A 13,206-nucleotide genomic window follows, 5' to 3' on the forward strand; every position below is an offset into this window, starting at 1 on the left:
ATAAGGTTAAAATATAAAGGAAGTTGGCTCTGGGTCACTGCACCCCAAACACCCTGCTGATGGCAGGTCCCACAGTTACCTAAGGTCCAGCAGGAAACGCTCTCCAGGAGGGGGCTGCTGTAGAGGGCATGCATGAACATGAGGTGGACCATCAGTTCGGCCAGCCACCACCAGCAGAGCAGGCGGCCCAGGCCCTTGGCTAGAATGCAAAGGCTTTGCTTCAGAGAGCTGAGCTCTGGCTGCTGCATCTAAAGAGGGGACAACAGAGAAGGTAGCATTAGATTGTGCTTGGTCCTGAGCCTTGCAGAATGTCGCTCCCATGATGTTATTGATGGGGTTTGTACAAATCACCATTGTCGTTTCTACTGATAGGGTAGGGGAGTCTGTTTGCCTTAAGGACACCCGATTTTCCTGGGTAAGAAAGTTACATCCCAGTTGGGAAACTGCCCCAGAACAAGAAGAGGTGTGCCAACATGGTACCCTACAGCCAAGAACGATGCCAAATTCTGCATCCTTCTACCCCAGCCTTGACCTGAGGCAGGCGGACTGGGTCAGGATTTCAGATGCTCTGCCCCTTGAAACTGTGCTTCTCTTTGGGTCCTGGTCACCCCGGCTATCCCCACGCATCCTGAGCTAGTAGATAGGCTAAGGCACACAGAGTGTGAGTGACATGGAAGAATTTGGGATGTCTGTCAGTCTACCTTCAAAAAACAGGCAGAGTAAATACCCAGAGGGGACAAGTGTCTGCTCAGCAGTAGTAGAACAATAGACGGGATTCTAGCATCAGCCATACCACTGCATGACTGTGCTAAGTTACTCAGCCCCCAGGTCTTGATTTCCTCAAAGTGAAGTGAAGAGGATAATAGTGGTGGTGAGTACTAAATCCAGCACCCACACACTTAAAGAATTAGCAGCATCACTAGCAGATATGTGGCCTCTGGGTACAGCTGTGTCCTCTTTCCTCGAGGATCCCAAAATAAGGGCAGTGGTACAGCAGGGCCCCACATCAAATGGGAGGTGGGTATCTCCATTATCTATGATAGGAACACAGAACGGTCTGGACGGTCATCATCCGACCTGAGCGCTTCAGACCTTGGGGTTCTGAACAGTCCCAGACTGCATAGCACCCCAACAGCCCAGACTGCATAGCACCCCAACAGCCCAGACTCCAGACCACCCCAACAGCCCAGACTCCATTCCACCCCAACAGCCCAGACTGCATAGCACCCCAACAGCCCAGACTCCAGACCACCCCAACAGCCCAGACTCCAGACCACCCCAACAGCCTAGACTCCAGACCACCCCAACAGCCCAGACTCCAGACCACCCCAACATCCCAGACTCTCTTCAGAAGACAGAAGACATTGGAACTTTGCAGCATTTCAGATTTTTCCATTTAAGTTGATATGTGAGTAAGGACATCAAAGAAAAAAACCCTTCTCCACAGTGACCTAGCCGTGCAGTAACCTCACTGTGGAGTCACATTACTGTGGGGTCACCTCTCTGTGGGGTCACCTCTCTGTGGGGTCACCCTACTGTGGGGTCACCTCTCTGCGGGGTCTCCTCGCTGTGGGGTCACCTCGCTGTGGGGGTCACCTCGCTGTGGGGTCACCTCGCTGTGGGGTCACCTCGCTGTGGCATTGCCTCCCTACACAGGTCTGGGAAGCCACTAAAAATCCACACCAACAGCTGAGAAAACATGAGGAGGCACCACGTTCCCTCTGGATGGAGATGGGCCTTGTGTGGCCACCCTGTGGCTGGTGCACTGAAGCAAGCCATCTGGAGGAAGTGCTGACAGCCTTGATAACTGTGTTGGCAGACAGCAATGCTCACCCAGCTGAACTCTAACAGGTGCTGAGCACACAGCCTGCAGCCCAGGTCCCCAGAAACACAGCCTGCATCTGGGGTGCCACACCTTACTGGTGTACAGGCCCGAACAGGGGAGCAGAGGCAATGGATGGGCAATAGCAGAAAATTCACCCTCCCGGATTGCCTCTCAGCAAAAGGTCAATCTGGAGGTCATCCTAGGTGTCCCCAAGCTGCAGGCAGTACACACAGACACACACATGTGCACACATATGCTCACACATATGCATACACAGGCATGTGCACACACATGTACACACACTCACACATGCGAGCAGTCATTTGCCTTTCTAGAAGGTTGAGAATCCTGAGGGTCCGCTCACACTTCACCGTAATGGGGTCTATTTTATTCGAAGCCATTTGTCCCTCGTCTTGCAGCAGGAGGGACAGGCTGCTGCACAGCGCCCACCCTCAGAGCTGCACGGAAAGCCATCCATTCGAGACGTTTCCAACTGAGGGGACTGTCAACCTTAAGATCCCTGGGAACTGCCATGGTGGGAATTTCAAGCTCAGACTCTACTGGAAAACACGCATTAACTCGTCTGCCAACTGTATTTTAAAACGCATTACAATTTAAAATCTCATTTCATGCAAATTGCACAAAAGGGAATGTCGCCTTTCTCTGAAGATTGAAGATGACAGTTGTCAGAGATGAAAGGTTCCTGTCCTTTGCGTGGGAGTCATGCGTGTGCCTGTGAGCAAACAAGGCCTTTCCAAGGCCAGCAATGTTGTCAGTCCCTCTGTAGGACTTCTGTCTACAGGATCCAGGGACATATGGACCTAACCTGTGTCCCTTCAGAGCTGAAGTCCCTCGCCTACGCCCTGTGGAAAGCTTACTCAGACCCAGCATTGGAGGCCACCCACAGCAAGGCCAGCAATGTACACTGCCCCCTCCCAGGAAGTCCGCCAAGCTGGCACACACTGCTGCCACAAACCAGTACATTGTCTAGACAGCTGAAGCCCCTAGACCCTCATACCTGCCACACCAAGTCAGCGTGACAAGGTTGTGTCTTTTATCTTTTTTTAAAGCAATATATCAAAATCCACTATGTAGCCAAAGGTGGCCTTGAACACACTTTCTCTGTGTGTGTGTGTGTGTGTGTGTGTGTGTGTGTATACCCATGAAGTCACAGACAAACACCCAGTGTCTTCCTCTATCACTGCTGACTGTATTTTTTAGAGTCAGAGTCTCTTGCCGCCCCTGAAGCTGCTATTTGGGCTACACCGCTCCGGCAAGCACCCAAGACTCACTGCCTTCCCCCAGCACAGGGGTTGCAGAGGTCCTCTGGCATTCCCTGCTTCTGTGTGTCATGGGGATTCAAACCCAGGCCCCCATCCTCACACAGCAAGCATGTTAACTACTGAACTATCTCCCAGTCCTTGATGTTCACCATCTGATCATCTTGTCTCAACCTCCAAGGCTGGGATTCCAGGACCTCATGAATGCTAAGTAAGCACCCTAGCTACTAAGTTCTAGCACCAGTCATGATGCTGCTGGCTTTCCTCCGTCCATCCAGCCTGCCTTCCACATGTCTGTCTTTCCTCCGTCCACCCAGCCTGCCTTCCACGTGTCTGTCTTTCCTCCGTCCACCCAGCCTGCCTTCCACGTGTCTGTCTTTCCTCCGTCCACCCAGCCTGCCTTCCACGTGTCTGTCTTTCCTCCGTCCACCCAGCCTGCCTTCCATGAGCCCATCTTTACCTCCATCTACTCTCTTTGCGGTGGTAGCAAACATCTCTCGGGGTTTGGAGATTACATGCATGAGAAGCCGTAGAGCTGACTTTATCTTTTCTCTATGGTCAGGTCATTCAGGGGTCTCCAGACCCAGAAGCCCGACTATCCACAGCGCCTGAGACACCAACACCTATCTCTGCCCCGCCCCTGCCTGCAGTGACTGTCTGGTCCCTCCAATAGCCCAGCACCATGGCTTCTTCAGAGTCCAGGGACGGCCACTGCTCAGACTCCTCTGCTAGAGTGCCCATCGGGCTGGACATGGGGGAAAGGGGCTCTGAAGTAGCCTAAACACCCCCTGAACTTGCCAGAGGCTTCTGACCAATCACAACCCAACAGCAGCGAGTGTGGCAGCATACCAGCTTCAAGCCTCATCACCTCCTGGGACCACGCGCTCCCCACAACAACTCTGGCTCTGCAGACTTTCCCATCTCACAGGGAGGGAGCGGGGGCACAAACGAGGTAGCTCACCAAAACAGAACAGGGATATGAACCTGGAGCTGGCCTCCATACGGAGGGTACCATGGTAAGAAAAGTCCCAGGATGCACCACTCAGACTGCCTGTCACCCTATCCAGTCCCCACTGCAGAGGCCCCTGCTCGAGGGAGACTCTGAGGCCCCAGTCAGCAGGCCACCCTGCTTTGCCCAGGCCCTGCTGGATCTGCCTCACAGCAGTTCAGGCTCTTAACTCCCCAGAAGCACAGCTGCAAAGTAGCTGAAGCCGGAAAGGGCCTTCCTGGTAAGGCGGTCAGGCTAGGTAGGAGGTAAAGTGTGTTGTTTGTTGATTGAATTATTTCACGTGATTTAGAGTATGGAAAACGCCTCTTTCATGCTTCCCTCATTTGCATACGTAAACGTATGTGCTAAAAACTGGAGTAACGTCATCTGCAGAGGTGTTCCTCTCTTTTAATACTTGGGGTTTCAGAATCCCACATAGGCTTGTCCCTTCTGAGTCCATTTCCACGTGGGATGCTGCTGCCCCCTGGTGGTCAAGTCTCCTTCTGCACATTCACACAGCACTCGTGAGTTCTTCCATTGCCCTTCACCTTCCCCTCTTCTTGGTCCTTCCCTCTTAGATTACCTCATCTCAGAAGAGGAGAGCACCCACAGGTTCTCTCAGCATGTGCAGAAACCACATGGCTTTTTATTCTTTGTGTGTAGAATGTGTGTAATCTGTGTTTCTGTGTGTACATGCCATGGCACAGACACAGAGGTCAGAAGTCCCTGCTTCCACTTTGAGACAAGGTCTCTTGTTCACTTGTGTGTGCAGCGGTCCAGCTGGCCCACAGATCCTGGCATTACAGGTGTGCACTGCGTGTCTGGCTTTATGTGGGCTCAGGGGGTCTGAACTCAGGTCTCACCTTTGCAAGCAAGTGCTCCGCCCACTGAGTCACTTCCCCAGACCCTGCCTGGCTTTTTATTCAGTGTTTATTCTGTCCTGTGGATTAGTGAGCAGTTTATTTTTCTGGGATGGCCTTAACGAATACAGGCAGAAAGAGAGAAAGTTTGATTTCCCTTTCCAAAGTCAGTACTCCCAGCAACTGGAACATGTCAGAAAAAATAAGTAAGAACCAAGTACGGCCTGAGCCCCTACAGGGTGAGCCCACCCATCCTCCCCAGACTAAACCCCTACAGGGTGAGCCCCTATAGGGTGAGTCTACCCATCTCCCCCCAGACTGATACTCAAGGGAATGGCAGTCCTTAGCTAAGGGTTTGGGTGAACCACAGCCTCAAAGTCTGCTCCTGAGGACCAGGCATGGGGCCTGACTACACACTCGCATTGTCCCTGTTGGAGATGAAAAGTGAGACCTGTAAAGAAGGGCTTTGTAACCCGATGAAGTGCAGCTCCCACTGGGCAAAGCTCCCCGTGCATATGACGCAGTTGGGGAGAGTCTCTTTCCTCTGAGTGGCTTTAGTCTACGTCCCCAGGAATTACTGTCCATCCCAGGGGAGGGATGGGGCCGAGGTTTAGTTCAAAAGTTATTGGCTGGAAAATTGGGAAGAAGCCAAGTTCACAGTGTCAAGGCAAATGCAAGAGGCAGGATGCGGAAGGTCTGAGTCTGCCAATCCTGGGCCAGCACTGCCTCCACCCCACTCCTCAGACAAACTCAGGACAGCGGTTCCCAGCCTCCCCAAGCACAAGAGTCAGGGCACCTGGCAAGCCACAACGGTGAGCCCCAACCCTGGTCGGTCATAGGCCTGGGGTAGGGCCTGAGAACTCATATCTCAAGTCCCTAATGGTGTTCATGCTACAGACCAGGGACCACATCTGAGGTGTGTCCTCACTAACTCAACTGTCATTTACACAGTAATCTTAAACATCCAGGTGTTGCTGTATGTGAGTGCATGCATGTGTGCTGTACAAATGCAGGCAATGTGTTGTGTGTGTGTGCTGTATGTAAGTGCATGCATGTGTGTTCTGTACGAATGCAGGCAATGTGGTGTGCGTGTGCATGCACAGGCATGCTGCACACATATGCAGGCATGTGTGTATACACATGTGTGTTATATGTGAGTGTAGGCATTCATTGTGTGTAGACATGTGCATCCATGGGTTGTGTATACATCTGTGTGTACATAGATGTGCTTTGTGTGCCTGTATGTTGTACATGTGTTACATGCATGTGTTGTGCATATGTATGTTTATATGCGTCTGTACTATTTTCTTCTTCAAGATGGCTGTGCTTTGGTGGAGGCCATTACTCTTGGAAACCACTGTTTTAGATACTAACACATGGGTTAAACTCCCTTACATATGTCCCAGGAGATTAGCTGGGGGTTGTGCTCAGATCCACAGCACACCCAAGTGGGGAGATGCATGTGGCACCAATGAGCACTGACGGTAATAAAATCAAAATATTGATCAACTCTGAAACCACTGAAGGTAGCCCATGTCTTGTCGAATACTCAGCCATGGCTTCATTCTTGTGTAAATTAAATAATCCATCTCATTAGTAGGCATCTTTAATAGATGGTAAAACTGTATGTATACAAAATAATTGTTTTACAATAAACACCTTTAGGATTTGTCATCAGAAAAGCTTGATATACCTACACACCCTGGTTCGAGAAAAACTTACTCTAGCAAGACAGGCTTACAGAAGCATCCTTAGGGCCATTTCAGAAGTTGTTGTAAAATGTATTTAATGATTTGCTAGGAAATTCTCGTCATCAAATCAAACAACAACTTTTAAAATCTAACACTGAGCTGGTGAGGTGGTTCCGTGGGTAGAGACACTTGCTCACAAGCTTCATACCCTGAGTTCAGTGCTAGATCCTCCAGGTGACAGGGAGAGCCGATTTCCTATAGCTGTCCCCTGACTTCCACACATATGCTGTAGCATATGTGTGCCTGCACACGTGCGCACAAACACACACACACACAGGGAAGAATGGGAGGGAGGGAGGGAGGGAGGGAGGGAGGGAGGGAGGGACGGAGGGAGGGACGGAGGGACGGAGGGAGGGAGGGAGGAAATTCTAAAGTCAAACATTCTAACGCAATCCGATCCAAAGACACTAACTCAATACTGATATCAGGAGGAATGATGTAGGAAGACATCAAAGTCTTTGTTTTCTATTATTAAACCATTCTGTTTCTTAAAAACCTGCAATTTATAATACAGGGTAGCCTGGACTCTGAGCGAGGTGTTCTGGGCAGTATGGCATAGGATAATGTCACATTCTAAACTGGCCCTAAACACACTCCAGCCATTTTCTACCCCACATTCACAATAACACAGGAAGGGTGACCACTGCCAGAAACACTGCCAACTCATTACCCATTAGACTTCAAATGATTTTTGGTCGTACATTCAGAAGCCTTTCACCGTTCCCAAACTCTCTGTGAATCCCACTCAGTAAGCAACCCCATTTGGGGTGAGAATTCACAGTCTAGGAAGGAGAGAGAGACCTACACAGAACCCATCAAGTCCCCCATAAGACTCTACCTGTTTGTAGAACTCTAGGAAGTTGAGGATAGGTCCGTTGTGGAAGACAGGATAATAAAAGACATAGGCCAGCAGCCACGGGAAGGAAGAAGAGGCCGGCTGGGCAGGCGCAGGCGCAGGCTGCCGGCACAGCTCCAGGCTGAAGCTGGTGTAGAACAGGCAGCGAACAGTCAACGTGAACTGCAGCAGGTAGTATTCACTGTCTGTCTCATACCACTGCCTCTGCAAATGCAACAAGGGGGGACAGTCGGTGAGAGGGCAGCCAGCCTGGCCTGACACAGGAGCCGGCCGGGGAAAACTGACGATGGCCTCCCCTGCGACAGAAGCCGTGAAACAGAGCTGAGTCCAGGGCAGTATCAAGAAGCCCCACTGGCAACTGAAGCAAGCCATGGGAGCTGCAGCATAGCTAGGCTGTAGAAAATGTGCCCTGCATATCTGGGACCGAGGTCCAACCCTTGGCACCAAAAGAAACATGTTATGGACGTATATACAAGATTCGGAACCAGGACTGAGTTTAAATTTGGTCCCTAAGAGACTTGGCAGGCTGTACGCAGAGCTAACCACTCAACAGTCGTACAGACTGCCTCTTGCCCAATGTCTGCCTCCACCAAACACTCAACTGACAAAAAATTGTGCCTGTCAAGATGCTACTCCATGGTATACTTCAAGGCTTGGTCTGTGACCTGGAGGCAAAACACTCTATTCACTTTCTACACAAAGTACTTCTGTGATTAGCTCTCTGAGTGGATAATTAATAAGCCCATCCTAGCAACTGAGAATAAAAACACTTGCTGACTGTCTTGGGGCCACTGTAGATGCTGTGTGTCACAAAGAAGGAGAGTGGAAAACCACAGAGCACTCAGCAGGCAGGCTTAAAAATATTGAGAGGGGAGGAGTCTGTTTCTACCCCTCTGGTCCCATGACATTTGTCATCCTCCCTTAACATCCAAACTGGGATAAAAGGTGACCACGGACAATCTCATAGGGCTCAGACATCACAGACAAGTTTGTGCAATAACCCGGAATGGCCACTAGGCGGAGCCCCATGGAGAAGCTACTGTTCTGTGAACCGAGACTTGACTTCTACAGAATCAGAGCCCTCCCCTGCCCTGTGTAAGGTGTGCAGGAGGGGGACACCTACCTTAACCTCCTCCACACTTTGCAGTCTCAGGGTGGAGAGCAGGAGGAGAGAACACAGCCAGGACAGGAGCACTGACCGGAACTGGGCCACGCAGAAGGTGACGGTGGCGTGGAGAAAGACCATGGCCACACCTGGGGCCCCCAGCACACACCAACAGGCCCACATTCCATAGACCATGACGATCCAGGGTCTGTGCTGTAGAAGGGAGGTCCAAAGAGAACACAGGAGGTGAGTTTGTGAGCGTGGCTAGGAACGCACTGTGCGGATGAGGGCAAGCCCTGGTGACCAGGAAACCCTGCTCTCACTGCCTGCCAGGTCTCCTGCCTTCGGAGCCTCCTGGACTGGATCCCACAACAGGGAGATGCTCGGCTGACTTCTGAGCAGACAGAGGAGGGAACCCCAGCTGGGACAGTCACATCCCACATCCTGCAGACAATTAGTCCTTCAGACGCCAAAATGAGAATGAAAGTCGCGAACATTTCCTGGGAGCCTTAGAAAAAACTGGGATGCTTTTACACCAAGACTTTCTGATGTCTTAGACTTAAAATCAAATATTAAATTACATCTTTTTTGAGCATCCAACGGTGTGGGTTTTACTGAGGACTCCTGCAGATGCAATCCAAGGCAAAAACAGTGAACTTACTTGAGGATCATGAGGCTTTTTTTCCAATTTCTTTTCATAACTCAGTTTTGCATTCCTTGAGTGTAAACTTTTTAGATGACAGTGTGGCCCAGATGAAGCCAACAGGTGGGACACCTTTAGCATGCTACTCACAGTTAAATTTATGTCACAGGAAAAATTGCATTTCCTCAATTTTTTGTGATGTCAAGATCTTTACCTGATTGACATGTTAGTCCCATTTTAAAAGACTCTGAATACTATTCTGTTTACTTAGCAAGTAACTTAGTTGTTCTACTGATTAACAAAACGGTGGATTAACACGTTTGCTGCCACGATGCCTCTTCCTGTGTCCAGGTGCTAAATCCTTATTTTAAAATGGCACTTGGTCTGGGGAGGTGGCCTGGAGGCCATCTGTGCAATAACTGTGCAAGCTGGAGGACCTGAGTTCAAATCCCCAGCACCCATGCAAGGCCACTCATGCTGGCACACCTCTGTAGCCCCAGCATGCTACCGAGAGGTGAGAGACAGAGGCAGGAGTCAGCCTGAAGCGCACAACGGTGAGGTGGAACCCGAGGTCCAACACTGAAGGTCGTCCTCTGACTTCACCTCCCTAGTGATGCAGCCGCCAGACACACAGACACACATACATACAAAGATGAGTGAGTCCTTAAACTGCAATAAAGAGCCAGCAAAATGGCTCAGTGAGCAAAACCGCCTCTCACCAATGTTGCGAGTCTTGTGAGTTTCATCCCCACGTGAAAGTGGAAGGGGAGAAACCACTCTCCAAAGTTGTCCTCTGACCACACACACCCATACACACAGCATAAACATACACAAGAAAAAGACCACAATGTAGAAATGAGCATGTCTCAGCAGGAGAGAGGTTGCCTGGAATGTACCAGACCTTTGGTGTGATCCTCAACTCTACCAAAAATAAAGAAAAGAAAAAAGCAGTAAGTTTTTTATTCATTCTATCTTATGTATATAAGTGTTTTCTTACCTGCATGTATGTATGCATACCACATATATGTAGTGTTCACAGGAGATGAAGTTACAGACAGTTGTGAGCTACCATTGAGTAATGAGAACTGAACCTGGGACCTCTTAGCCGCCGAGCCACTTCTCCAGCCCCCAGGCTTTAATATTAAACGGCAATGTGTCGGCATAGTTTAATGTCTAAAGCTTCACGTCACCTGTATGATCTTCAGCAGGTTACAGAAGCTCTCCGTGACTCTGGTTCTGGAGCAGTAACTATTTCACAAGGTCACCGCGAGTATACTGGAACTGTGAGACATGCTTAGTACACGCATGCAATGGAGGGGCTCTTCCTGGGCTGTGTCTGCAATTCCGTTGCTGAGTGCTAGCCCAGTGTGCATGAGGCCCTGTGTTCTAGCCCCAGGGCTTTGCAAGATGGATCTAGTGACTCATGCCTGTCGTTCTAATCCTCACAGGGAGAGGCGAAGGGGTAAGGAGTTCAGGAAATCTTTGGTTAGATAGTGAGACTGTAGCTAGCCTAGGCTGTAGGAGATACTGTCTCCAAAGGAAAAAAGTGCAATGTTATCGGAGTGATGCATTTGAATGATGGCTTTCAGAAACTTTTCAAAACTGCAAAGTCACATGACTGAACTTATATCTTCTGGGGAACAGGGTGAGCTGAGCCTGGTGGCCCGAACCTCCCCTCCCAGCCCCTCAGGAGAAAGAGGCAAGAGGATCACAGACTGAAGATCCACCTGGGCAACTTAGTAAGAGCCTGTCTAAAAACAAAAGGTAGAAATGACTTAGTAAGAGCCTGTCTAAAAACAAAAAGTAGAAACAGGGCTGAGAGTATAGCTTAGTGGTGCAGGGATCGCCTGACACACACGGGGTCAGCTGTTCAGTCCCCATATGGCCAGAGAGACAGAAGCAGAGAGAACCGGACACAGAACAGGCCTGGAGTGCAGCTGCCCATCTCGTCCTAGGTCTCAGCCCCTCTAAACAGCTGCCCACGCACCCCCCCTTCCACAGCCCTATATTCCAGCTCGAGAGACCGTCTGAAATGTGAGACTAAGTCAGCCACTTCTGCGTTCCAAGGAAACCAGAGAAATGTGAAGTTCATTTTTACGGTTTTTTTTTCCATCCTGCTAACCACAGAAAACAGCCACATAAATTTGCCTCAAATTTTCCCCAACTCTCCCACCTCTGGGCAGAGTCCAATTTCCAGAAATGAGGTCGCCAAAGACTAATTTAGCACATGGTGGGGGAAAAGGTTCTTTTCAACACACCCTACAGCGTGTGCGATGAGGGCCGCGCACACATGTCTACACACACATGCATACACAGTCACACTCTGAGTGAGTGCTATTTGATCTGCTTGGGAAAAGCCTGTGTGCTGAGCTGCATTTGAAACCCACCACACACAGAAGCTGCTCCAACTTGGAACAAAAAAAGCCTTCAGAAATTCTTAGCAGCACTGCGCAAACCAGCGACACCCCAGGGAGTTTGCTGCAGATGTGACGGCGGCCACGACAGCCATTTTGCGTGCAGACAGGCCTCCTGCAGGCAGACAGTACTGGGCACTGTCCTGAGACAGCAATGGGAAATGCTCTTCTGCTGACCTTGGACTCCTCAACTTTGGCACTGCCTCACCCTCCCCATCACTCACACCCTGAGGATGCGAAGCAGAAGAGTTGACAGACATGCCGTCTTACTGCCAGAACTGATGTGTGAGCCAGAATGCCACTGAAGTTAAATGACACTGGAATCCCCGCCCACCCCAAACATCATGAAAACCCAGGTACAGCATGGCCAGGCCTGAACTGACAGCAGGACAGGAAGGGGAAGGCCCCACCGCCATCACCATAGTCTCCACACACAGGCTGAACTCTGGAAGTGGTGGTCAGAGAAAGGCAGGGCCACCAGAGTGTCAAGTCCATAATCGGAGCCTAAGCAACGCTCCCCCACCCACCTCCACACTGAGGTGCTGAGGTACGGCTCAGGAACTTGTCCACCTCCTAGGTACATAAGTATGAAGCCTGCCACATGACCCAGGACAGAACTTTTAAGTTTTCAAAAATAAAAAAAAATAGCATGCATCATGTCTTATCCCAAAACAATGCTTCTAATCTGTCACCAAATGGGCCAGGAAGTTCTTTCCTGAGTCCCCAGGGATCTGAACAGGTACACAGGGCTTCGATCACACCCTATGTCTGTCTTGGGTTTCTTCAGGTCAATTTATCTTTATTTTATGTGCATGAATCTCTGCCTGCATGTATGTCTGTGTGCCATGTACACTCTAGTGCCTGAAGAGGCCGGAAGACAGTCATGAGCCCCTGGAAATAGTTAGAGATGGTTGTGGGTGCTGGGAGCTGAACCCAGGTCCTCTGTAAGAGCAGTGAGTGCTCTTAGCCACTGCTTCGTCTTTCCCGCCCCTCCCAACTCAGGTTGTTAAAGCCCACTGTCTTACGGTTTCTATTGCTGTGATAAAACACCATGACCAAAGTAACTTGGAGAGGAAAGGGTTTATTAGGCTTGCACTTCCGTATCATTGTTCATTACTGAAGGAAGTCAGGACATGCACCCAAGCAGAGCAGAAACCTGGGGCAGAAGCTGACGGAGGGGTGCTGCTTACTGGCATGCTCGGCTTGCTGTCTTACAGAACTCAGGACCACCAGCCAGGGATGGCACCACCCACAATGGGCCGGGCCCTCCCCATCAATTACTAATTAAGAAAATGTTCTATACAGCAAGATCTTATGTAGACATTTTCTTAATTGAGGTTCCCTCCTCTCCAATGACTTTAGATTGTGTCAAGTTGATATAAAACTACCCAGCACACCCACCTAGGAGTCAAAATGGTCTGGTACATTTAAATGAGATTCAAATGAGAACTGTGATTGGAAATTACTGGTCTCTAGAAAAGAAG

General features: G+C 50.0%; 1 protein-coding gene across 1 annotated transcript in view; it reads right to left on the bottom strand.

Moving 5' to 3' along the window:
* The window catches only part of Hhat (hedgehog acyltransferase), a 245,673-nt gene that overhangs the window by 186,120 nt on the left and 46,347 nt on the right, over positions 1-13,206 (bottom strand). The window contains exons 5-7 of the mRNA XM_041635455.1: positions 8,684-8,878; positions 7,543-7,764; positions 80-248 (exon numbers count right to left, since the gene is read on the bottom strand). Coding sequence (XP_041491389.1) covers positions 80-248; positions 7,543-7,764; positions 8,684-8,878 — 586 coding nt within the window. The remainder of the gene's footprint in view (positions 1-79; positions 249-7,542; positions 7,765-8,683; positions 8,879-13,206) is intronic.

The sequence above is a fragment of the Microtus oregoni genome, unplaced genomic scaffold (assembly GCF_018167655.1).
Source record: "Microtus oregoni isolate MIOR12 unplaced genomic scaffold, Mior012 000047F_ref0000412, whole genome shotgun sequence".
In the NCBI taxonomy this organism is placed as follows: Eukaryota; Metazoa; Chordata; class Mammalia; order Rodentia; family Cricetidae; genus Microtus; species Microtus oregoni.